Source organism: Capricornis sumatraensis, chromosome 8 (assembly GCF_032405125.1).
Source record: "Capricornis sumatraensis isolate serow.1 chromosome 8, serow.2, whole genome shotgun sequence".
Taxonomy (NCBI): Eukaryota; Metazoa; Chordata; class Mammalia; order Artiodactyla; family Bovidae; genus Capricornis; species Capricornis sumatraensis.
In genome coordinates, this window is record NC_091076.1 from 8,511,429 (window position 1) to 8,535,122 (window position 23,694).

General features: G+C 55.1%; 3 protein-coding genes across 5 annotated transcripts; 1 reads left to right on the plus strand and 2 right to left on the minus strand.

Moving 5' to 3' along the window:
* Positions 1 to 164: 164 nt before the first annotated feature.
* On the minus strand, positions 165 to 2,666 carry NUDT22 (nudix hydrolase 22). 2 transcript variants are annotated; one of them, XM_068978531.1, is made up of 6 exons: positions 2,639 to 2,666; positions 1,914 to 2,411; positions 1,482 to 1,580; positions 805 to 902; positions 574 to 667; positions 165 to 287 (listed from the first exon to the last, which is right to left on the minus strand). In XM_068978531.1, exons 2-6 carry the CDS (start codon positions 2,391 to 2,393, stop codon positions 186 to 188), a joined length of 873 nt encoding a protein of 290 aa, XP_068834632.1. In that variant the 5' UTR covers positions 2,394 to 2,411; positions 2,639 to 2,666; the 3' UTR covers positions 165 to 185. The 2 variants fall into 2 exon arrangements, with proteins under 2 accessions (XP_068834632.1, XP_068834633.1); XM_068978532.1 differs by lacking the exons at positions 1,482 to 1,580; positions 2,639 to 2,666 and having other exon boundaries at positions 1,914 to 2,623.
* A 206-nt stretch (positions 2,667 to 2,872) lies between these two features.
* TRPT1 (tRNA phosphotransferase 1) lies at positions 2,873 to 5,316 on the plus strand. Its single transcript, XM_068978462.1, has 8 exons — positions 2,873 to 2,902; positions 3,255 to 3,341; positions 3,589 to 3,670; positions 4,199 to 4,368; positions 4,461 to 4,635; positions 4,848 to 4,904; positions 4,980 to 5,090; positions 5,225 to 5,316. The coding sequence occupies exons 2-8, from the start codon at positions 3,264 to 3,266 to the stop codon at positions 5,314 to 5,316; spliced, it is 765 nt and encodes a 254-aa protein (XP_068834563.1). The 5' UTR covers positions 2,873 to 2,902; positions 3,255 to 3,263.
* A 42-nt stretch (positions 5,317 to 5,358) lies between these two features.
* On the minus strand, positions 5,359 to 22,979 carry FERMT3 (FERM domain containing kindlin 3). 2 transcript variants are annotated; one of them, XM_068976864.1, is made up of 15 exons: positions 22,880 to 22,979; positions 22,150 to 22,322; positions 18,917 to 19,150; positions 18,578 to 18,697; positions 18,295 to 18,463; positions 17,983 to 18,085; positions 8,514 to 8,621; positions 8,238 to 8,372; positions 8,105 to 8,154; positions 7,873 to 7,997; positions 7,540 to 7,646; positions 7,144 to 7,386; positions 6,650 to 6,774; positions 5,932 to 6,073; positions 5,359 to 5,838 (listed from the first exon to the last, which is right to left on the minus strand). In XM_068976864.1, the coding sequence occupies exons 2-15, from the start codon at positions 22,307 to 22,309 to the stop codon at positions 5,659 to 5,661; spliced, it is 2,001 nt and encodes a 666-aa protein (XP_068832965.1). In that variant the 5' UTR covers positions 22,310 to 22,322; positions 22,880 to 22,979; the 3' UTR covers positions 5,359 to 5,658. The 2 variants fall into 2 exon arrangements, with proteins under 2 accessions (XP_068832965.1, XP_068832964.1); XM_068976863.1 differs by having other exon boundaries at positions 8,238 to 8,621.
* Between the last annotated feature and the right edge of the window lie 715 nt (positions 22,980 to 23,694).

Sequence of the window (23,694 nt, forward strand, 5' to 3'; positions counted from 1 at the left end):
AGAGGGGAAAACTGAGGCTGGGCCTTTTTTTAACCCAAGTCACTTGTCCTGTCTCTCTCGTCCACCCTGGGCTCTCCCAGTGGCCCCCTCTGTCTCATGGAAACAGCAGATGCCAAAGGAGTCCAAGAATAAAGTCCTTTATTGTCTTCCAAGCTGTGGTGATAGGGCTGGGGACTCCAGGAGACTCAGGTGGAACTTCCCTGGACCCGGTTGTAGAGGAAGATGGCACCTTTGGCTGAGGGGCAGAGCTCAGCCCACATTTCAGTCTCCTGCAACCTCTGCATACTCTGTGGGGATAGACAGTGAGACCCAGACATCTCAGAGTCAGGTTTCTTGTGGGAGCTGTGCCCACAGTTCCTGAGCCTCAGAGCCTCATGTTAAGGGAGCTGAGCAGGTCCCTGGCACCCTCCTTTGGGCTGAAGGCAACCCCGTGAGGACTTCTGGCTCTACAGAGAAACTCTGAGATCTGGGAGCCCCGTCTGACTCAGGCCTGGGAGACAGACGTGCATCACCAGGCCTCTGCAAGCCCCAACCCAGCTGCTTATCCAAATGACACACTTTGCCACCTCGAACCTGTTTCTCCACAAAGATGATTCCTGTGGATTCGTGGGCCTCAGGTCCCCCACTCATGTAGTGTCTCCTCACCTGCTCAGAAGTCAGGCTGCACCTGGACAGGATGTGAGAGTGGCCTGGTGAGTGCTTAGCCCCTGGAGGGTCCCTGTGGAGCACCAACTCCCTCAGCCATGCCCCTCAACCACCCACCTAATCCAGGACCCAGGATTCTGTCCCCCAGAGATCACTCACTGGACGTAGAACTCAGCACTGGCACGGCCGGCACTGGTCTCATTGCAGGCGATGCCCAACAGCAGCGGCTGGCTCAGGGTGAGTGGCGGCACATTCACCTGGGGCCAGGGGTACCACCTGTCAGTGCCCAATTCCCACGTCCCTGCCCCCTCAATGAAGAACAGCATGTTACCCTAGTACAGCATTTTACAGTTTGTAGTTCAAGTGCCGAGAGTCACAGAAAGTCAGATATTGGGCACGTTCATTTCATGTGGGAAAACGAACTAGAGAGATGGAACAGTTTGCCCAGAGTCACCCAAGGGAAGTTTCTTTAGTAACTGGGACTCCTATTTATCCCTCCTTTCAACAAACCTGGTGGGGAAGTAGGCAAGACATTTATCATTATCCCCACTGTAGGGAGGAAAACCCTGAGGCACACAGAGGCAAGGGTTAGAATTCCACTTCAAGTGTGCCTAGCTGCAAAGCCAAGCTCTTTGCTCAATGCTGGATGCCTAGGACTTCCCTGACAGTCCAGCAGTTAGGAGTCCTGTACTCTCACTGCCAAAGCCCTAGGTTCAATCCCTGGTCAGGAAACCAAGATCCCACAAGCCGTGTGCCAGTCTGGACCTGTGGAATTCTGGCTTGTTCTACCTCCTCCCTCCTTGCCCACAGCTCTGTTCCGCCTGCCCCTCACTCACCTCATCACAGATCTCCTGGAGGACACTGGAGAAGAGCTCATGCACCACCAGCTCCCCAGGGAGGTCCTTGTGCAGGGGGCTGTCACCTGGGCACAGGGCCTGTGAGAGGTCAAGCTCAGTCTCTGCTCCCCTCTTTCTGCCCTACTTTTCCCCCACACTCCCTAGCCCTGAGGGCCACTTTCTCTGACCCCAGCCCTCTTTTTCCAGATGCACAACTATAGGTTCAGCTAGGTTCTCAATCCCCACCCCCACCCCACCCCCAGTTCCCTAGCTTCCCATGGGTCTGGGGCAGGATTCAGCGGAGAGGCTGAGAGGCTACCCCTAAGAAAAGACTTTGGAGAAGCACCAGGCCAACTCCCCTTTTAAAAGATGAGGAAGACAATGCTGAGCTTTGTGGCTCTTTGTGCCTCTGCACCCAGCCTGGCATCTCACCTGAGGCTCAGGATGCCCACCAGGCACGTCCACCAGCCCAGGTGCCTCAGCCACCTGGCCAGAGCGGCGCAGGAAGACAAGGAAGTCATCAGCAGTGGCCAGTGCAGCGCCCACGCCCAGGGGGTCCGCCAGGTAGGCTTGCTTGTCACCCCAGTCGGTGGCCCCCTGCTGTCGCAGCCAGGCAGCTGAGCTGGCCCAGTTGGTCCCCAGGAAGTCTTGATAGGAAGTAAGGCCCAGGCGCAGGAGCAGCTGTGGCCCTGGCGAGCCAGTGGGCGCCAGTGTGGCGGAGTGCAGGCGGAACTTGGGGGCATTAAAGAGCCAGGGCTGGGCCTGAAGCCGGCTCTCCCAGATGGCGGTGATGGCCTTGTCCCCTCCTGGCAGTGGGCGACGATCATAGGCTGGGCTCAGCTCAGCCCGAACCTGCTTCTCAGGCAGCCCCCCGAGGGGGCACTGCAGCAGCAGGGACACCTCAGGGTCCATGGCCTGGAGAGGGCAGTTCTGGGGACGACACAGCCAAGCCTGTCACCTCGGGGGGCCCACAGCCTCCCTTGGGCGCGGCAGCTGGCCCCCTCTGTCACAGACTTCCTGAGGGTACCCAAGCCCCCGCCCCCCAGCCCTTCTGCACTCCCCTGACCACTCCCTGGGCAGTAAAATGTCTTATCATCCCAGCAAGAGCTCCGAGGCTCCTGCTACCAGACATCCCTTAGACTCCCCGGCATCCCTACAACCCAGAGGTCCTGGATCCTGTCTCCCCCGCCAGTGCCCCTGTCTCCGCAAACCACAGGTCCTGGCTCCAACTCTAGACATGCCGGGACCCCTCCCACCGTCCGGAAGCTCCAGCTTCCAGCCTGCACTCACCGGCCCACTCTCCCGCAGGCTCCGCCCCTTTCCTCGGAACGGAAGTGCCTGCCTACTTCTTTCTCGGCTTCTCATTGGCCGGTCCCGGCGCTCAGGGCCCCGCCGGATCAGCTGCCCGGCACCCCGAGTCGGTGAGCCTTCCTGTCTGTCCCTGCTCCGTCTGTCTGGCCGGCCCAAACAATTCCGCCCCTTAGCCTGGATGCCGGCCGCGCCTCCCGAGGCGCGCCTTGCGGAGCAGACCAGCGAGCCTAGATCAGGGGGGCTCAGCTTCCCTGGGACCCGTGGCTGACACAGTGTGACCTTGGGAAGTTTTGCCTGCTGGGCCTCAGTTTCCCTATCGGCTCCAGGGAGTTGGGGGTGGGAAGTGAATTTAGTGATCTGGATATCCCCCTCCCAGCTCTCACATCTTGAGGCTCTGTGACACGGGGCAGCATGGGGATGTGGGAGGGTCCTTAACAGTCTCCATGTTACTGCTCCCCACAGGTCTTGGCCATGAACTCCACTGGAGGAAGGAGGAGGGAAGCAGCTGGGCCCAAGGGTAGAAGGGCTCACAGACCCCCCCGGGACCAGGTGCTCCCCTCTCCACCCACACCCCTGCTCCCAGTGTGGGAGGGCAGGGGAGGGCAGCTCTGAGCCCTGCTCCCTGGGAAATGCTGATGGCATGGGAGCGGGAGCTGCTGGGTCATACTGTTCCCAGGAGCACAGGGACTGCTGTCCCTCTGGTCTCCTTCTGCGGCAGGTCACTCAGATTTCAGGGTGAGCAGCTGGGAAGGCAGGGTCACCACTGAGACTGAGGGTCAGCGCTGGGCTCTTTCAGGACCGAGACGTCCAGCTGTCCAAGGCTCTGTCCTACGCCCTGCGCCATGGGGCCCTGAAGCTGGGCCTTCCCATGGGGGCTGGTAAGTGGACGTCTTAGGGGCTGGGCCCAGGAGTGCTTAGAGCCCAGGGAGTAGAGTGAGCCGGTCGGTAATCGCCTTCCGCCATGGTTCCTACCACAGTCCTCGGGGCCAGCACAGTAGGTACAGGGAAGGCTGAGGCCCAGAGCCCAGGGTCATGTCCAGGGCGGACTGGGAGAGGAGCCTGTGTCTGGCCAGGCCTGGTGATACCTCCAGCCCAGTGGCCCAATAAACACACCGAGATTGGGCACTAGGGGTGTTGGGGCAACGGATGTTTATTGAGTGTTCACTCTGGGCTGGGTTCTGTCCTCAAAAAGGTCCCTTGATCTTTGTGACCCTCTGTGAGACAGGGGGGGTCCTGTCTCTCCGTGAGACAGAGCCTATTTCATGTAAGGTGAGGGACTGAGGTCCAGAAAGGGGGGGACTTTCTAAAGGTCACACGGGCTCTGGCCTTTCAGTTTGAGGCTCCTCCTGTAAACTCTGGCCCAGGCCGGAGCAAGGTCAATTCCTTACCACCCTGCCTTCCCACAGATGGTTTCGTGCCCCTGGACGCCCTCCTGCAGCTGCCCCAGTTCCGCAGCTTCTCAGCTGAAGATGTTCAACGCGTGGTGGACACCAATGTGAAGCAGCGCTTTGCCCTGCAGCCAGGGGACCCCAGCACCGGCCCCCTCATCCGGGCCAATCAGGGTCACTCCCTACAGGTGGGTACTAAGGGGACAAGTGGCAGAGCCATGTGAGACCCCTGCCTGTGAGGGGAGGGTCACTGCCGCCCTTCTCCCCACATCCATCCCAGGTGCCTGAGTTGGAGCTGGAGCCCCTGGAGACCCCACAGGCCTTGCCCCTGATGCTCGTCCATGGCACATTCCGGCAGCACTGGCCGTCCATCCTGCTCAAGGGCCTATCCTGCCGAGGAAGGACACATATCCACCTGGCCCCAGGGCTGCCTGGGGACCCTGGTGTCATCAGTGGTCAGTGCCCCTCCCCCAAGCTACTCCTACACAATCTGTCCTTCCAGGTCCCCCTCCGAGGGTCATAGCCTCTTGTCTAGGGCCAGCCCATATGCTGCATGCAGGAACAAACCCCCTCCCCACCCACTGAAATGAGCCCAGGACCCCAGCCCACCCAGGTTTGATAACTACAATCCAGACACCCCAGGCCCCAGCTCCAATTGTCCACTCAGGCATGCGGCCAAATTGTGAAGTGGCTGTCTTCATTAATGGGCCCCTGGCCCTGGCAGGTGAGTCTGGACACAGGAGGGACCACCCCAGGCCTTCTGAGAGGGCTTGAGTCACAGGTCTGGCTTTGTCTGCAGATGGAATCCCCTTCTTTCGCTCTGCCAATGGTGTGATCCTGACTCCAGGGAAGGCTGACGGCGTCCTGCCTCCCAAGTATTTCAAGGAGGCCCTGCAGCTGCGCCCTACCCGTAAGAACTACCACCCCAGCCAGCCTGTTCTTTGTGCCTGAAGCCTGTGCCCTCTGCCCTCACCTCTTTCCCAGCTTGCAACCTCAGACTGACTTAGCTCTCCCTTCTCTAACCAACTCTCCTCTCTGTCTCAGGAAAGCCCCTCTCCTTGGCTGGTAATGAAGAGACAGAGCATCAGAGAGACCCCGCGCGTGGCTCCAGAGGAAGAGGGATGACCCAACAATAAAATATTTATTTTTTTAAAAATGTATGAAACTCAGTTATCGTCCTGTGGCTGCAGCCAGTCTTCCTCGTGTGCTCAGGGACTTCAGCTGGGTCAGAGGTGTTGGTCCTGGCCACTCAGACAAGGGAAGGGAGGGTGCTGTGCAAATGAGGGCCCACCCTCCCGGAGGATGGCAGGGTCTGACCCAGCCAGGACCCTGGTCTACACAAAACCAGTGACAGTGAGTGAATGGGTCCAGCTCGGTCGTTGCATGTCTGGAGAGGGTGTGGATGGTGAGTCCCAGTGGGTGTGGACTTAGGAGTGGTCATGGCAGGTGGTGAGCAGGCGGGGGCAGTGAGACAGGCTTCAAAAGGCCTCGTGGCCTCCCGTGAGCTGCAGGAAGAGGTCCTCATCCAGCTCCTCCCCCCGGGCCCTCTCCCGCGTGGACAGGAAGATGTAGCCCCCAATGTACTCATGCACAATGCGGCAGCTGGCGGACACGCAGCTGAAAGCCACGTTGATGTGCTCATCAAACTCGATGGCCACCTGTGGGGCGGGCGGTCAGAGGGCTGGTGCCTTACCCCTGGCTGGGTCCAGCCCAGTCCCAGGTCCCTCCCCCGACCCTCACTCCGGGCCCACCTGCCGGATGTCCCAGTTGACATTCCACTGGCGCATGTTGCTGAAGCGCCAGGTCTTGACCACGTCACCCACGGACAAGTCAATGCGGATCAGCCGGTTGTTGGCGATGCCCAGGATCTCATCTTTCCTGCTGCCCTTGAACCTGGTGCCCAAGTGGAGAGTGTGAGGGGGGATCCCCCGACTCTGCATGGCCCTGGAACCCACCCAGAGAGCCTGGTGTAGCACTCAGGAGCAAGCTGGCAAGTTAGTCCCTTAGTTTCTCTGGGTCTCAAGTTCCTCATGGAAAATGGGGCTTCACTGATGTAATCACTATGATAGCATTTAGCAGCATCAGCCAAATAGTCCATGCCTTTCAATAGGAACATTTTTTTTTTTTTAGCATCATCCTCAGCTTGTTCCTGTCTACAGGCTCGGAAAGTGGGCAGTCAAAGGAGGTGCTCCCTTCACAGCAGCCGCTCAACCTTGTCCTATAGACCAGCTGCCCAAGGCCCAGAGAGAGAACGGTGTGTGGCATGGCTGGGATGGGTGCAGGGGGCCACCCGCTCTCGGCCTGATCGCTGTCTAGTGTGTGCTGCACAGGTGCAGGATGGAGGGGGTGTACACGGGCTGCCCTCAGTAAGGTCTACCCTCCGAGGACAGGAAGGAAGGCTTCACATGGTGCCCCCAGGCAGCAGGGGAGGGCTGTGTCTAATTGAGCAGGCTGGGGTGGGGCTCCTACCTGACCACAACATAGGAGATGCCGAAGTCGGGGAGGGACTGCCAGGCCTGGATGAAACGCAGCTGGGCCTCAGACAGCGAGAGCTGGGCCACGTTCTGGTGGGCTTCCAGGATCCGTGGAGTGAGCTGCAGGACCATGCTGGTGAGGGGCTGCCAAGGTCCCTGAGACCCCCCCTCCCTGTCCCCATCAAGGAGACAGGATGTGGAGCCTGGGGTGGGGACAGTGCCGAGCCTGGGGTGGGGACAGTGCCCAGCGTGGGGCCACTGGCGTGCACCCTGTCTGCATTCAGCCGCGTGAGCTGAGCCAGGCCCTGAGGAGGATGGGGCAGCTGGACTGTGACCCCTCCCAGAGGGTTACACCCAGTCTCAGGACCCGGGAAGGAGAAGGAGCGAGTGAGGGCGTGCATTTCCAGGGGAAGGCTCTGCGGAGATCCAGAGGTCGAGGCTGGCCAGGTAAACCCTCTGGTCATTCCCACCACCCACTCTCCCTGGCACCTGTTTGGCCTTGAACTTTCTCTGGAAGCGTGGGGCCACAAGGCCATAAGGGTTGAGGCCCTCGGCGGAGGCATCGGGACCCTGGGGATGGTTGCCGGAGCCCCCGCCGCCGCCGCCGCCTGTCCGCTGCAGGCTGAGGAAGGCCAGGATGGCCTGCACCTCGCTGGAGTAGCTGCTGTCCGCCATGGTGCGGCCCTTGGAGGCCAGTCGGCAGCCAGCCATCCAGCGGGCATACTGCTGTTCCTGGGGTGGGATGGGCGGGAAGAGAGGTGAGGACCCGGGTCTGACCCTGACCCTTGCCCCTTGCCTGGCTCCGTCTCGTGCCCCTGGCTTGGCCCCGCCCAGCACCCATTTAGCTCCAGCCTCCAGGGGCCCTGGTCCTGGCCCTTCACGCACATCCTGGCACCGCAGGTAGATCTCACTCATGCCCTCAGGGGAGGGCACCAGGAGTTTGATGCAGAACTTCTGGCCTGAGACGTTGACATCGGGGACCACTTCACAGCCTGGAGGAAGAAGGGATGGGCTAGGAGGCTGGGGAGAGGAGCCCTGGTGCGAGGGCCCTGGGTGAATGCCAGCCCTGCACAGCGGCCTCGGGTCAGAGGGCATCTTCCGGCCCCTAGTTGGAGACAGGTGAGAGCATTCACCTGGCCAGTCCCAGGTGGGTCAGATGAGGCCCCTGCATGCCCCTGCCCCACCCCTGCCCTTGTCCCGCAGACCGCCATCACTCACCCTTGAGGTTGAGCTGCTGGATGGGGTCCCCGGGGGCCTCTTCCTGGCTCTTGTAGTAGGACAGGGTGGTCTCCTTGAACACCACCCAGTGCTGGCGGTACCCCTTCAGAGTCAGTTTCCGGGGCCTGAGGGTGTGGCGGGAGGTTCAGGACAGGCCACCTCCCTCCCCACCATCCTCTCTCCGCACTGGGCCTGCCTCCAGCAGGGCTGCCAAGGCTGGACCCAGACTCACCGGAAGATCCGGAGATGGTCCTTGAGTTCTGGGATGGTGGTGAGGCTGTCCTGGGGAGAAGAGGAGTCAGGGGGGGGCGCCCAGACCCTGCGCTCAGCCCTGACCCCAGCCCTTGACTGGAGCCCCTCCTCACCAGCATGTCCGTGGGTGCCGACCCCTCCAGCTTCACCTCCAGGTTGCTCAGGGCTGCATCCAGGTCGTCCAGCCCTGAGTCTGTGCCCGCCGGTTCGCCCACCTCCCCGCTCTGGGACAGCTTGTTGATGTGGTACTGGAGGGGGCACGTGGCCAGGGACGGCTGAGCCGGCAGCTCATTTGCCCAACAGGGCTTCCCCTGATGCAGGGTTCCCGCTGGAAGACCCTGCCCTGGGCCTGGCCCGCACCCAGCCCCCAGGGGCCCCCTGCCCGGCACCTGTAGGGCTGCAAACACCATCATCTCCTCCTCAGTGCAGTCAATCTCTTCCAGCAGCAGGTCCCAGCGAGCCTGCTCGTACAACTGGGTCAGCCGCACTGGGTCTGTCTGGAGGGAGGGACAGGCTGGGTTGGTTGGGTGACATCTGTCCTGAGCACCCCATGCACCCAGCTCCCCACGAGCCTCCGGCCTCAGCCTGGCCTGTGCTGTGCAAGCTCATGGAGTGGTTCCACATGGGCAGCAGACCCCAACCCCAGCCTGCCAACCCCATCTGCCCAGGCAGGCGGCGGCTTCTTCCCTCTAAACCTTTCTGGGCAGATATTGACTATTTGTCTACTGTGTGCCCTGCGTGAAGGGACAAGGCTGGGGCTGAGTAAATCTCTCAATAAATAAGTGATTCAAAGCGATAAAGGAAGTAACTTCCAAAGCAGGGGCTCACTTGTGTGCTCAGGCAAGAAGCCCACAAGTTTGATGGTGATGAGAAAGAATGGAACTAGGGTTTGGGGGTGGGGAGGGCTGCTACTCCCCAGAAGGAAGCATTCCGGGAAGGCTTCCCTGGGGAGGTGGCTTGCTGTGCTGACACCTGGGAATGACAAGGAGCCACTGACGAGAAGAGTGGTAGGAAGGACATTCCAGAGAGAAGGAGCAGGGAGCTCAAAGGGACAACCCCAGTTACCCATGGAAGTAAGACTAAGCCCACACTCCCTCTGAAACCCACCAACATCAATAGCAAAGGCATAACAAGGAAAAAGGCAAAAGAACTAAGAAGAGAGAGGGGACTAAAGCAGGTTGAGAGATACTAACAAAATTTTGGAAGACGAAAAGCACAAACATGGACAGGGACTGAGTTGCAGGGACGGAGAGCTGGGTTCTCACACTCTTTTCCCTCTCTTGTTCTATGGCAAAGGCACTAATGAGTTTGGAAAAATCAGAAAGCAAACAGCAAAAAGAACTAAGACCCGAACAAAGGCATCCCAGTTCATGTCGTAGACAGGCTCAGGTCTGGGAGGTGAAGGTGTTAGTCGCTCAGTCGTGTCCTACTCTTTGCAACCCCATGGACTGTAGCCCTCCAGACACCTCTGTCCATGGAATTCTCCAGGCAAGAATACTGGAGTGGGTTGCCTCGCCCTTCTCCAAGGGATCTTCCCAACCCAAGGATTGAACCCTCGTCCCCTACACTGCAGGTGGATTCTTTACTGTCTGAGCCACCAGGGAAGCCTTTCTGTGAGGCGAGGGTGGGCTCAAATGAGGCCCATAGAAAGTCTGTGAATGGAACAGTCCCTCCCTACTTCCTGCAGCTGAGTGACTCCCTGCTCCCAGCTGGCACCTGGTAGAAACCAGAGATTTACTCTCTCAAGATGCTGAGCCAGTGCATCTGGCACTCCCGGCACAGCTGGGTGGGAGTACGTGGTACTGAAAACAGCTGAATGAGGAGAAAGTTGGCATTTTGAAAGATGAGATACCCTCAGCCCTTCTCCATTTGCCATCAAAGACACTGGCAATGAGCCTTCTATTCCCCAGTCAGGAGATCAGAGCTTTCACTGCTGAGAAGCCAAAGAGAAATCCCCCAAAATGAGGGGCATTCCTGCCCCATTTTCCCCAGGAACCCTCCGAAATGCCAAGCCCTATTCATCCACTCAGGTTTCTAATTGGCTTCTTAGAGCCTTACTAAGTATGAAAGAGCAGGCAGGGATTATCCACATTTAACAAAAACTGCTGGCATGAACTATAGTCAGGGGGAAAAAGAACTTGGAGGAAATAAAGACAATGTAGAGAGCAGAAAAAAACTTTAAACACTAGTTGAAATCCTTACAGAGACAAAATTCTGTGCTCATAAAACAAGAACAGGAAGCTATTTTGAAAAGGAATGTAATCATAAAGGTATAGTAATTAAGACAACATGGTATTGACAGAGACAAACTGATCAATGGAATCAAAAAGAGTTAGAGGCAGGGACTTTGCTGGTGGTCCAGTGGCTGAAACTCTGTGCTTCCAGTGCCGGGGGCCCAGGTTCCAGCCCTAGATCGCACACGCTGCAGCTAAGAGTTAACATGCCGCAAATAGTCTCGCGTACTGCAAGGAAGATCAAAGGTCCTGCATGTTGCGAACTAACGCCCGACACTCCCAAACAATTCTTAAAAAATATTTAAAAAGAGTCAGAGAGAGACTCATGTATGTTCACCTTGGGGCAAGGGAAATCTCGCCATCACTGGGGAAAGGATGTTCTTTTCAATAAATGGACCTGGGTCAACTGGACACCCATATGATTAAAAAAAAATTTTTTTTTAACTAAAAAAATGTGAAGTATTTGTATCTCTGCCTCTTACGACATACAAGTTCCAGTTGAGTTGCAGATCTGAATAGCAAAGTGAAAACAGTAAAATCTTTAGAGAAAGATAGGACTACATCTGTGCAATTTTAGAATAAAAGGTTTCTTAAACAGGATGCAAAATATATTAATCATGAAACAAAAATATGACTCAGACTATATTAAAATTAGGAGCTCGTGTTTCTCAAAATAAACTACTAAGAGAACGAAAAGGCAAAGTATTCTGTGCTTTGTGAAAATATATTCACAATATATTTATCTGTCAAAGTACTCTGCACAGAATATATGAAGAACTCCTACAAAGCTATACGAAAAAGATAAGTACCTCAGTGTAGAAACTGGTAAAACATTGGACAGAAACTTCACAAAAGAGGATATCCAAAGGGCTGATAGTCATGTGAAAAAGTTCCCAACTTGATTAGTCATCAGGGAAATGTACATTAAAGCCACATAGGAAAGCAGATCAGTGGTTGCCTGGGTGTGGAAGAAGGAATGACTTCAAATGGGCTCTAGAGAACTTTCTGGGGTGATGGAAATGTTCTAAAATTGGATTGTGGTGATGGTTGCATAGCTGTATCTTACTACAAATAAACTGCTTACAGTGGGTGGTTTTTATGGTATATAAGTCATATCTCAGTAAAACTGCTTGAATAAACAAACAAAATACCATATGAGATACTATTACACACCCACCTGAATAGCTAAGATGGGAGAGGTAGGAAATACCATGCACTGGTGAATTTGTGGAGCAGCTGAAACTCTCATCACTGCTGGTAGGGGTATATGGGGTGTAGTTATCTACTACAGCTAGACCAGTGCTGCCCCATAACCCCTGGTGGCTCAGAGGGTAAAGAATCTGCCTGTAATGCAGGGGACCCGGGTTCACTCCCTGGGTTGGGAAGATCCCCTGGAGAAGGAAATGGCTACCCACCCCAGTATTCTTGCCTGGAGAATTCCATGGACAGAAGAGCCTGGTGGGCTATAGTTCATGGCGTCAAAAGAATAGGGCACGCTTTCACTTTTCAAACTAGTGCGTGCCCTACAACCCAGCAATTCCACCTCTTGGTGTATACCTTACAGATACTACGGTATATGTTCACCAGAAGACATCTGCTGGAATGTTCATAGTGTTTCTATTCATAATAGCCCAATCTAAAAACTGTACAATGCCCATCAACAAGAGAATGGAGGACTTGCCTGGTGTGCTGGGTAAGAGGCCTCCTGCCAGTGCAGGGGACACGAATTCAATCCCTGGTCTGGGAAGATTTCATATGCCATGGAGCAACTAAGCTCATGCTCCACAACTGCTGAGCCCACAAGCCTGCACACGGCAGTGAAGAGCCGGTGCAGCCAAAAATTAATAATAACAAACAATAGAATGGAGAATTAAAATCAATTGTGGTGTATTGACAGCCTGAAATATTACACACCAGTGAGAAATATGCTACCCTATATGCAACATGGATGAATCATACAAGCATAATGCTGAGTGAAAAAAGATAGACATAAAAGAGTATATAGAATGTGTGATTTCCTTTATGTAAATTTCAAATATGGGCAAAACTAATCGATGGTGTTAGCAGTAACATTAATGGTTCCCCCTGTGGGAGATACTGCTTGGCTTCTGAATGCTGGTAAAGTTCTATTGCTTGATGTGTTGGTGACATTTGTGAGTATTTCTAAATGTATATGACACTAAAAAATAAAATTAAAAACACTAAAAAGGGACAGTCAGAAAATAAGAGCTCTTAAAATTTAAAAAGACAGTTGCAGAAATTATAAAGTCAATCGATCATTTGGAAGGTCAGTCAAGGAACTTTCCAGAAAGTAGAACAAAAAGACAAAAAACATGAAAAAGGAAAAGAAAAGATAAATATCTAATTTTTTCTTGTAAAAATAAATCCAGGAGGTGTAATATATACTAAGTTCCAAGAGGGAAAAAAAAAAACAGAAAAATGGAAGGCAGTAAATTATTAAAGAGTTTGTATTTCCAGAACTCAAGGACTCAGGCTTCTGATCTGAAAGGGCTCAGCAAGTGTGTGGGACAATCAAAGAAGAAAGATTCACATGAGGACATACTATTGAGAGATTTTTTTAAAACATCAAGAGATAAGGAAAAGATTCTTTTGTGTTTTGTTTTTGGTTTGGCTGTGCTGTGTGGCTTGTAAGATCTCAGTTTCCTGATGTGGAATTGAACCCAGGTTATGGCAGTGAAATTGCTGAATCCTAACCACTAGACCACCAGGCAACTCCCAAGAAGATTCTTAAGTTTCTGGGGCCTCTCCTACTCCTCCAAGAAAAATTGAAAGGGTCACATATGGAAGGGCTGAAAATTAAATGGAGTTAGATTCTTCAACAGAAACACTAGAAACTCGAGGACAATGAGAGGTTACTTCACAATTTGGCAGGAAAATGTTTCAAACCTAGAATTATGCAAACTTTCATGTGAGGGCAGACCAGCGACCTTTTCAAACACACAGGATTTCAAGCCACTTAGGGAAAGCTATTACCAGTTTGCCATTTTAGGGCAAGTCATTGAAATAGAAGCTCCATTGAGATGAGAGAGTCAGGAATCAAGAAGTCAACTATAGGAATTACCAGGAAATAGTGAAGGGAAGTTCAAGGACAGCAGTCAACCAATGGGTCTAGATTGCTGCCATTCCACAGTTCTCTCCAAGATGTAACACTGGTTGATACCCTAAAGTAACCAATCATTTTGAAAGGGGCATTGTGCTCCAGCTGCAGTGTTGGAGGGACTGGGTTATGTTGGAGGAACATCCCACCTCATCACTCTGAAGAGCTCTCATGGCAGGCCACGGATTCACGGAGAGTGTCCAGAGAGACTTTTGGCATCTCACTTCTAATTGTGCACAGATAGGCAATTAACAGATGGTAAAGAATCTGCCTGCAATGCGGGAAACCTGGGTTGGGAAGAACCCCTGGAGGCGGGCATGGAAACCCACTCCAGTATTCTTGCCTGGAGAATCTCCACAGACAGAGGATCCTGGAGACAGTCTATGGGGTTGCAAAAAGTCAGACACGACTGAGCAACTAAGCACAGCACAGACAGTTAACAGAAAATAAATAAACCATGAAAGGAAGTATAGTCACTCTGTGGCTTAGCTCAGAACGCTATTTATATGTGTTACCATTTACAACTGCGTTCATGCTGTTTTAACCAAAAACTACAACACAGCTCAGCTGGGAAGATCCAAAAGAGGTGTATGTTGTAGGGGAAGGAGGGAGGATATAAGACAGCTAAATTTTCATCTTTCATACAAAGTGAATAGATAATGCATGGAATGAAAAAAATCAAGGGAATAGACATATCTAAGCTTGTCATCTAGAGGCAAACACTAGAATAAAAAGCTGAAGACTTAAAACCTACAGTCTCTAAGGATCAGAAATCTGGGATAAGAAGAGGTAGAAAGGAAGCGTTTTTCTGTTGTTGTTATTACTATTGGGACTATTCAACTCCTTAAGCTGTTATTTTGATTAAACATAAAATTTAAGGGATTTTCCTAGTGGTGCAGTGGTTGAGACTCTGTGTTTCCACTGCATGGGGTACGGATTTGATCCCTGCTCAGGGAACTAAGATCCCACATACCACAGGTGCAGCCAAAACACAAAACAAAACAAAACAAAACAAAACACTTAATTTACAAAACAAAGAAAACAGGAAAACCAAATGGATTTTAGATAGTGGATAACAGACCACCCTGAACAGCAACCACTAATCGCTATGAAACAAGTGAATGAATGGTGAGATTTCCCCAGTTTGCTGCCTGGAGCAAGTGTGAGTGCTGCAGGTGAGAGGAGGACCCCAAATGGAGCCCAGCATATTCCCCAAGGTGAGAGGTGAGCAGGTGCAGCTGAGAATTTGGCGAGTCTAAGGCAGCTAGAATTCACAGGGCAGAGGGCTGCAGAGGAGAGAACCGCACAGAGAGAACGTTCTGCATGGAATCAGCAGAGGGCTCCTTTTGAGTCTTTAGCTGATGAATGAGTGTACGTGTGTGTATAAGAAAACAAGCCCAGGCTGATGGAAGAAAACACTGAAAGACACACGTGGACATTTGCCAGAGCTCACACCAGGGTGGGAAGAGTTCATACTCCCAACAGAGACTGGAGAAACCTCATCATATGTATACAACATCAGAATACTCAGGAGGCCCTTGCCTCAGTAATAGGGTAAATTTTTGTCCGGTCTAATTAATAATTGCCTTTGCCTTTGTGCATGCTCAGTTGTGTCCAACTCTTTGTGACCCCATGGACTACGGTCCACCAGGTTCCCCTGGCCGTGGAATTTTCCAGGCAAGAATACTAGAGTGGGTTGCCATTTCCTGCTCCAGAGGATCTTCCTGACCCAGGGTTTGAACCTACATCTCTCTCTCTCTCGTGTCTCCTACATTGGTATGCAGATTCTTTACCAATTGGCCACCTGGGAAGTCCTAACTAATTATTATAAATTACAATTATTAATGTTCAAAGCAAACCTTAGAAGGATCAAACTGTTTCCAAGTGCCTTAACTTTATCCCCAAATAAGATTTTAAAGTGTTTAAAAAACCCAGCACATAAGAGCATAGGATTTGTAGTGTCTGGTATCAAATTAAAAATTATCAGGCATGAAAAGAAGCAGAAAAATACAACTCATAATTAGGAGATAGTCAGTAGAAGTAGATCCAGAAATGACACAGACAATAGAATTAGTAGACAAAAACACTAAAAAGGTTTTATTTTTTTGGCCTTGCTGCATGTGCGATCTTACTTCCCCACCCAGGGATGGTTTAGTCTTAACCACTGGACTGCTAGGGAAGTTCCTAAAATGTTATTTTAAATATACCTTGTATGTTCAAGAAAATAGAGGAAAGCATGAACATGTTAAGGAGAGATGGAAAATGTTAAAAAGGTCAAAACTGAACTTCTAGGCAGGGTATTAATGGCAGATTAGACAAGGGAGAAGGAAAGATTCGTAAACTTGAAGATAGAGCAATAGAACTATCCAAAATGAAACACAGGAAAATCAGACTGGGGGAAAGAAAAAACTGAACAGAGCATGTGTGAACTGTGGGACGATTTTCAGTGTCTAATCGTCATGTAATCAGACTCCCATAAAACGGAGGCGCAGAAAAGATTCATGAAGAAATAAAGGTCAAAGATTCTCCAAATCTGATGAAAACTACAAACGCAGATTCCAGAGGCTCAATGGACCCCAAGCATGAGTAACCTGAAGCAAACTAAGGCATAGGATCATCAAATGGTTTAAAGCCAGTGGTAAAGAGAAAACCGTTTAACAGCAGTCAGAAAAAGACACATTACCTACAAAGGAACAAGCCACAAGACTGTGAGGCAGTATTTTTAAGGAAAAAAAAATACTGACCGAGAACGCTTCATCAAAGAACAGTATTTTTCAAAATCAAGGGCAAAATAATGACTTACAGAGACAAACAAAAACTGAAAGAATTCATCACCAGTAGGTCAGCTTGAAAAGAAATGTTAAAGGAAGTCCTTCAGGCAGACAGAAAATGATACCAGCTGGAAATCCGAATCTATACACTGGGATAAAGAGCGTAGGAAATGGTGTGTGTGTAGGCAGAGAGGAAAGACTGCTTTTTATATTTTAAAAAATGGATTTGCAGGACAATTGACTGAGGGAACTGTCTTGTGTCTTGACTGTATCAGGTCAAGGTCCTGATCATGACACTGGTTGGGGGTAACTGGGTAACCAGTGCCAGGTGTCTAGGATCTCATGCATTAGTTCTTATAACTGTGAGTCTACAGTTACCTCAAAACCAAAAGTTTAATAAAAAATAATGGACTGGATATTAAAGTTTAAATAATTACAATGGGACTTCCCTGGTGGCGCAGTGGATAAGAATCTGCTTATTGATGCTGGAGACATGGGTGCAATCCCTGGTCCAGAAAGATTCCACACGGTGCAACTAAGCTTGAGCACCACAACTACTGAGCCTGCGCCCTAGAGCCTGGGAGCCACAACAAGAGACGTGTAAGTGCAGGGTTTTTGCCATGAGTCCATGGTAGGAGGAAGCACTGGGCAGACAGGGAATCAAGAGTTTTGTTTCAAACAGAAGTTGAGATGCCTGTTAGGTGCCAGAGCAGAGATGGCCAGTTGGATATGAGAGTCTAGGGCTTGCACACAAGAGTCTAGAGCTCAAGGAGGAAGGTCTGGGGTGGAGGTGGTAAAACTGAGAGCTTCAAGAGCACAGAGATGATCCTTAAACCCAGGAGGCTGGAGCTTCCGGGGAGAGAGGGTGGAGAGAGGAGCCTGGAGAGGGAGCCCTGGGGCCCGCAACTCCCAGAGGCTGTGGAGACAGGAGGAAGGGCAGAGAGGGGCAGGGCAGCTGTAGACCCCCGAGCAGCGCGTGGGGATCCTAAGCAGTCAAGTAAGAAGTGGACTGGGGCACTTCCCTGGTAGGCCAGTGGTTAAGACTCCATGCTTCCGCTGCAGGGGCCACAAGTTCCATCCGTGGTCGGGGAACTAAGATCCCGCATGCCCTCCGCGCGGTATAGACAAAACCAAAACAGCATGGAGGGCTTGGTCACCTCAACAGGACAGGGAAGAAAGACTCCAGGATGGAGTTGGCTGAGGAGAGAGAGGGCATCAAGGAGTACCCGCTGGAAAGGCTTCTGGGGAGCAAAGACACTGCACCCCAGGATTCTGTAGACAGAGATGCTTACAAGCTTTGCAGGGAAGTGGGGACAGAGAAGCGGGGCTTTTGAGCCTGTTTGTTGCCATGCCAATGGCAGGCAGGGAGGGAGCTATACAGGTGTCTGCCTGCAAAGCTTCACCCCTCACCTGCCCTGGTTCCTGCTGGTCCCAGTGCCGCTGCCTACAGAAAGCCTGCCCTGAGCCCAGGTGCGGGCGTCTTTCACTTGAGCAGGCTTCCCAGCACCTACCACGGTCTGCACTGAGCTGTCTCTCCCTGTCGACCCTTGAGGAACAGGCCTTGGCATCCACGGGGGCCCAGTACCATGTTGGTGGAGCTAACCAACGGGGATGTGGACCGACAGACAGCTGGACAGACTCCCGCAGGTGTCTAACCTTCGCGGAGCCCAGACCTCTGACACAAGGTCCCCCGTGTCCCACTGACCCAGCCTCCCTTCTCCCTGACCCGGCCCACCTTGGGATCCAGGTCGAAGAAGCTGTAGTATTTGAAGCGCAGCCAGAGTGTATCCCCAGCCTTGACGCCCTGCTGCATGAGGCACCGCGAGGAATCCAGCCACCTGGACCAGAGCACAGGCCGGGGGTCAGGGCCGAGCCAGGGGCAGTGGGGCGGTGGAGGGGGCCGGGCTGGCTCAGGGGCAAGCATGCACATACAGGAAAGGGGGCCTGGGGACAAGACCGAGCAGGCCACAGGGGAGGGGGTGGGCCCTGGGAGCAGGACACGTGGCGTGGGGCACCAGGGCGCGTGCAGACCTGGGGGGCCGCGCACCTGCTGTGGAGCTGGGTTTTGTCCAAGAGGGAGCTGGGCCGAGGCAGGCGCTGCAGCAGAAGGGGGTCCGGCGGGGGCTGTGGCCGGCTCAGCATGTGGTAGCAGGCCTCCGTCTGGGCACTGTCTGAGAAGTGGGCTGGCATCCCCCGGAACGACGCAGGGGCCACGCCTGGAGTGCGGGTGGGGGTCAGCCAGGCCCGGTACACCTCACCCACCCACCCAGGCCTCTCCCAGGTGCCCCCCTCCCCAGCAGTGTCCCTGGGCTGCCCCAGCCTGCGCTCACCCCCGACCAGGACGACCTTGGTCAGGTCATACACCTCCTCCTCCGGCTCCTTTTCTTTCTTCTTCTTCTTCTCCTTCTCGGGAGCCCGGAGCAGAGACAGCTCCTCAGGGTGCCGGATACCTGAGGGGAGCCGGGGCCTCAAGGGGGGGCCAGGGTCCTGCCCTGTGACCTCCCGCCCCACCCATGGGCAGTTTGGGGTGGGTCCCAGCCCCCCAAGCTGGAGGGGGAACAACAGCTCGGCACGGATGAGGTGACAGTGGCTGGGCCTGGCAAGGGAGGGGACCTTCCCCCGGGCTGGACCCTGGCAGGGGGCAGCGTGGGTGCCACCCGGGGACTCACTGAGGAGCCGGCAGATGGCCACCATGGCCTGGAAGAGGGGCTGGGAGAAGCTGGCGCGGAGGCGCAGGGCCCGGCGGTTGGGCAGCCGCAGGATGACGGGCCGGTGCTGGGGCCCGAAGAAGAGCCGGGCGTCGGCCAGGATCCCGTATTTGTCCAGCGTCCAGTGGGTCTGCAGCAGCCACTGCCTTTTCTGTTCCCACCAAATGGCGTGGTCTGACCAGTCCTGCTTGCGTTCTGCAGGGCCACAGGCAAGGGCGACCATGTCAGCCTAGGTGGGCCCTGTCCCCAGCGCGGAGCACAAGCCTGGGATCCAGAGGTGGTAACACCCCCTCCCCGGCCCAGGCGAGGAGCAGGGCCAGGCTGGAGGCCTAGGACTGAGGTCGTGGCAAGACGGCTGTTTGCTGGCTAACTTGCTGGTCCCCTGGCGGGTAGAAGGTGTCTGACACGGGCACGTGGCCGCACCAGTACAGAGCACGCGCTTTCGGTTAGAGGTGCGAGCACCTCGAGGTCTCATGCAGCCAGTGACAGAAGACGCGCACTCCCCTCTTGATCCCCCCCCAGGAGCCTGAACCGGTGCCAGGTGAGACAAAGGAAGCGCCGTGTCCCCTAGTGTCGGAGCCCTTCCCGGGGAGTGGTCCCGTCTCCGGCCCCAACTCCACCTCCTTCCAGCCTTCTCCTGCCCAGAAGCACCCGCTGCGCCTTCACTGTTCTTGGTTTTGCGGTACCCACTCCTGTCTCCTCATGGCCCTCTGCCCTTGTTCTCTCTTGCTGACCCCTCTCCAGGCCGGCCCCTGCCCATCCCCATTGGTTCAGGAAGAGGACCCTCTTCCCTCTCTTTGGCCATGCCTTTTCCCAGGGTGAAGGGGAGCCGGTCTCATCTAATCTATGGCTACATCTTTCTGCTGTGAGCCCCAGGCCAGAAACCCACTGGCTAAGGGGCACATCCATTGGCTTCGATCATTCCAGAAACCTTTGTTCGCCTGCCTGCACGCCCAGCTCTGGGACTATGAATGCAGCAATCCTGAGTCCCAGCCCCTGAGGGGCTCCTCTTAACCTTGCTCTGCCTGACTCTGGGGGGGATGGGCAGCGCTTCCCAGGTGGCGCTAGTGGTAAAGAATCCACCTGCCAGTTCAGGAGACATAAAGAAACACAGGTTCAACCCCTGGGTCTGCCCCTGGAAGAGGAAATGGCAACCACTCCACTATTCTTGCCTGGAGAACCCCTTGGACAATGGAACCTGGCAGGCTACAGTCCACGGGGTTGCAAAGAGTTGGACACGACTTAGTGGACAGAGGCGCCCCCTCCCCTCATCAGCTCCCCACAGACCCTGGGGACGGGGTGACAAGGGCCCTCCCGCTAGGCTGCCTCCCATTCACCTTCAGCCACATTTCATCCACGGCAGTCCCGCCTCCACACTCCTGTCCATCCTTACTGCCTCCAGCCCGCCCTGTTGGGAGGGGCCTGCCTTAGCCCAGCAGCCTCCGCTGGGAACCTTTCCTGCTGCTCTCCACCTCCAGGATGGAATCCCAAACAGCCGACCAAAGAACAGTCCCCCAGCCTTGTTCCTTGTCACACTCCAGGAGTCCTCCCTAGAGCCCCCCACGCTCACCCTGTTCAGAACATGCCCCATGCCCCAGTGTCTTGCCTAGCTCCTCCCTGTTTGCAGCCCCCTCTCGGGATTCATGGGCTTCCCTTGTGGCTCAGCTGGTAAGAATCTGCAATGTGGGAGACCTGGGTTCGATCCCTGGGTTGGGAAGATCCCCCAGAGAAGGGAAAGGCTTCCCACGCCAGTATTCTGGCCTGGAGAATTCCACGGACCATATAGTCCATGGGGTCGCAGAGTCGGACACAACTGAGCGACTTTCACTGCACTTCACTCAGGATTCACACTGTCCCAGGCTGGGTGCGACCTCCATGCTGGCTTCCCCTGTGCAGCAGCCCACCCTGGCCCTGAGCTGGCCCCTAAAGGTTGGTCTCACCTACCCAGCTGTTCTCCAGGCCCCAGGTTGGCACTGCTGGCTTGGCTGGGCATCAGTGACTCTGATGCCCTAAGACAGGAGTGGGAGTCGGTGGAGTGGGGACAGTATTTGCTGGGTGGGGGACAGGAGGAGCTGGAGGGACTCGACTCTGGGGGCCCAGCAGCCTGTGGAGGAGTGGCAACCACTCCAGTACTCTTGCTGGGAGAATCCCTTGGACAGAGGAACCTGGCAGGGTACAGTCCATGGGGTTGCAAAGAGTTGGCCATGACTTAGCACGCACGCAGGCCTGACTCTGGACCCAACAACGAGCACCAGGCTCCTTGCTGAGGCCTCTTGCTTTGCCGTGGACCGCCCCCCGGGGCCAGCTGGGCCTTCTCTTGGGGCACCTGGTCTTCACCCTCTCTGCCTTGCTCGGCCGGGCCTGCCTGAGTCTCTTCACCCGGTCTCCTGAGGGACCCTCTGCTGCCCACTTCTGCTTTCACAACCTCCTGGGGCCCTGCTTTCTGGAGGCTCCCCTCACTACCTCAGCCTTGTGGCCGGGCTGTCCGGGGGGGCCCCACACTCTCCACAAGCCACTGACCTCCCTCCTAGGCCGCACGTGGCGGGGTGGGGGCTGGATGGGCCTGAGGCAGCCCGCCCCCGCCCCGCACCCGCAGGGGCCCAGGTCGTGGGGTGGATGGGCCTATCGTGGGCCTGTCTTCCGGCTCTGGTTATCAGAGCCAGCCCGTCACCCTCCCAGGAAGGGGCAGCCCCCACCCCAGCAGGGAGAGGCGATGAGAAGCCCCCTGTCACCGGCCCTGCTCCCCTCCAGGGTTGATACCACAGGAGGCTCTGCTGTAACTTCCTGTGGGGGCAGGGCCGTCCCACCCAGGCTGGGGCCTGTCACCAGCATGCTGAGGGCTTCCGCCCAGGGACAGGGCGTGGGAGCAGGTCCCCGAGTCACCAGGAGCCCCCTCTGGCCTCCCCTTGGCCCCCAGAATGGGACCTCAGCCTCAGCCCAGGCAAGGCCTCTCCTGGCCCAGAGGACCGTGGCTGGGTCTGGTCCTTGGGGGTCTTAGCAGAACCAGCTGGCATGGAGGAAGGGCGGACGACAGTGGGAGGGAGGGGAAGTTGACTTGGGGAAACGTCTTTTTTGGAACCAAATGATTAAGCTGGTGCCTGAGTCACTATGACTCCATTATCGAGGGCCACGCAGCAGGGCCGGCCCGGAAGCCCTGGGGGACCCGGTGGGCGGCGGGGGTCGTGGGCACTCACTGATCTCCTCCACAATCTTCAGGAGCACGCCACCGATGTGTGACTCCCCTGTGACGCGGAGGGTGAGTGACTCGGCCTCCGGGTCCTCCTCGCCTATGAACACGCGCAGCTCCCAGGACGAGTCGATGTAGTCCCCGGTGGCTGTCTTCATGCCTGCCATGGCTGCGGTGGCGCTGAGGAGAGGATGGGAAGGAGGCGACCGGGCAGCTGGGAGGTGGCCTGTGGTGCCCGGGACAGCAAGGGGCCAGAGGGCAAGCCTGCAGGTTAGAGCGCCGTGGCAGCAGCAAGACCTGGGGAGCTGGGTTGTTCCAGGTGAGAGACTCAGACCCCTCTCTCCATCACAATGGTTGAGTTTCGCAAGGGCCCCTCAAGAGACCACATTGCCCAGCCCTCTCCCTTTGTGCAGTGGAAGATGAGGCCCCTAAGAGTAGGAAGGGGCTCCCCCAACACCACCCAGCTCAGTGCCAGAGCTGGGCCCAATGTCCACCTGCTTGCCCAGCCGACAGCCCAGCCCAAGCCTGCCCCGGCAGCTGCCCACCCTAGAAATGGTGAACCCAGGTCAGAAAACAGTCCCCATCAGGCCCAAAGCTCCACCCCAAAGCCACTGACGCCTCTCAAGGGCCGTGGAAAGTCCAGGTTGCCGCACGGAGAGAGGCGTGCTGGGCAGAGAGGGCTGCCAGATGGCGAGGACGAGGAGGGTCCTTGGGCCTCCAGCTGCCCACCGGCTTACCTTGCCTGCAAGGGGCTGGGGCTGCAGGTGTGTGTGTGTGGGGCGGAGGTCGGCGTGTCAGCCACTCCTGGCCGTGGCCCACACACCTGCAGACCGCTGTGTGCTTCCTCCCTCCGCTTTCTCTTTGGAGTTTCCTTCAGAGGGCAGCCCTCACTTATCAGGAGCAGGGCGGGCTCGGCCCCTCCCCAGGGCGGGCGGGCGCTGGGTGCAGGAAGCAACTGCCAACACAGCCCTGCCTCTGCTACCAGTGAGCACAGGAAGCAAGTGGGGCTTGTGGACCCAACACCCCACAAAGGGTCCCCTCATTTGGAGGGAGGCTCGATGCAAACTAGAAAAGCCACCAGTTCGGGTTCCCTTGTAGGAAGCCATTCTCCTTCTCTGGCCGGCTATGAGGTGGGGTCTTCCGGCTGCCAAGAGCGAGAGCGGATGCATTGAAAGGATGAGATCTGGGTTATTTAGGGACCTGATAGGTCAAGCCAGAGGTTTCCCAGGTGGTGCAGCAGCAAAGAATCCACCTGCAATGCAAGAGACGTGCGTTCAATCCCTGGGTTGGGAAGTTCCCATGGAGAAGGAAATGGCAACTCACTCCAGGATTCTTGCCTGGAAAATTCCATGGAGAGAGCCTGGCGGGCCACAGTCCATGGGGGTCGCAGAGTCGGATACAATTGAGCACACACGCAGGTCAAGTCAGCTCAAGCCCAAGAATGCCTTTTATCACCACAAAGTAGATCCTTAAAGGCCCCAAGGGAAGTAACTTTCTTAAGTCTTTCTTGTTCCCAGTAAGGGACTATTTTCCTGCCAACCTCAGAGCTGCC

What these genes read in the sequence shown, in the direction of transcription:
- FERMT3 (XM_068976863.1), bottom strand. Translation starts at nt 22,309, where the DNA reads ATGGCAGGCATGAAGACAGCCACCGGGGACTACATCGACTCGTCCTGG. An exon ending in CGGCACCCACGGACATGCTG is followed by an intron (nt 8,155 to 8,237) that starts GTGAGGAGGGGC and finishes TCTTCTCCCCAG; the next exon opens with GACAGCCTCACCACCATCCC. An exon ending in GAAAGTTCAAGGCCAAACAG is followed by an intron (nt 6,775 to 7,143) that starts GTGCCAGGGAGA and finishes ATGGTCCTGCAG; the next exon opens with CTCACTCCACGGATCCTGGA.
- TRPT1 (XM_068978462.1), top strand. Translation starts at nt 3,264, where the DNA reads ATGAACTCCACTGGAGGAAGGAGGAGGGAAGCAGCTGGGCCCAAGGGT. An exon ending in ACAGACCCCCCCGGGACCAG is followed by an intron (nt 3,342 to 3,588) that starts GTGCTCCCCTCT and finishes GGGCTCTTTCAG; the next exon opens with GACCGAGACGTCCAGCTGTC. An exon ending in GGGCCTTCCCATGGGGGCTG is followed by an intron (nt 3,671 to 4,198) that starts GTAAGTGGACGT and finishes GCCTTCCCACAG; the next exon opens with ATGGTTTCGTGCCCCTGGAC.
- NUDT22 (XM_068978531.1), bottom strand. Translation starts at nt 2,393, where the DNA reads ATGGACCCTGAGGTGTCCCTGCTGCTGCAGTGCCCCCTCGGGGGGCTG. An exon ending in GTGGGCATCCTGAGCCTCAG is followed by an intron (nt 1,581 to 1,913) that starts GTGAGATGCCAG and finishes GACCTCTCACAG; the next exon opens with GCCCTGTGCCCAGGTGACAG. An exon ending in TCCAGGAGATCTGTGATGAG is followed by an intron (nt 903 to 1,481) that starts GTGAGTGAGGGG and finishes CCCTGGCCCCAG; the next exon opens with GTGAATGTGCCGCCACTCAC.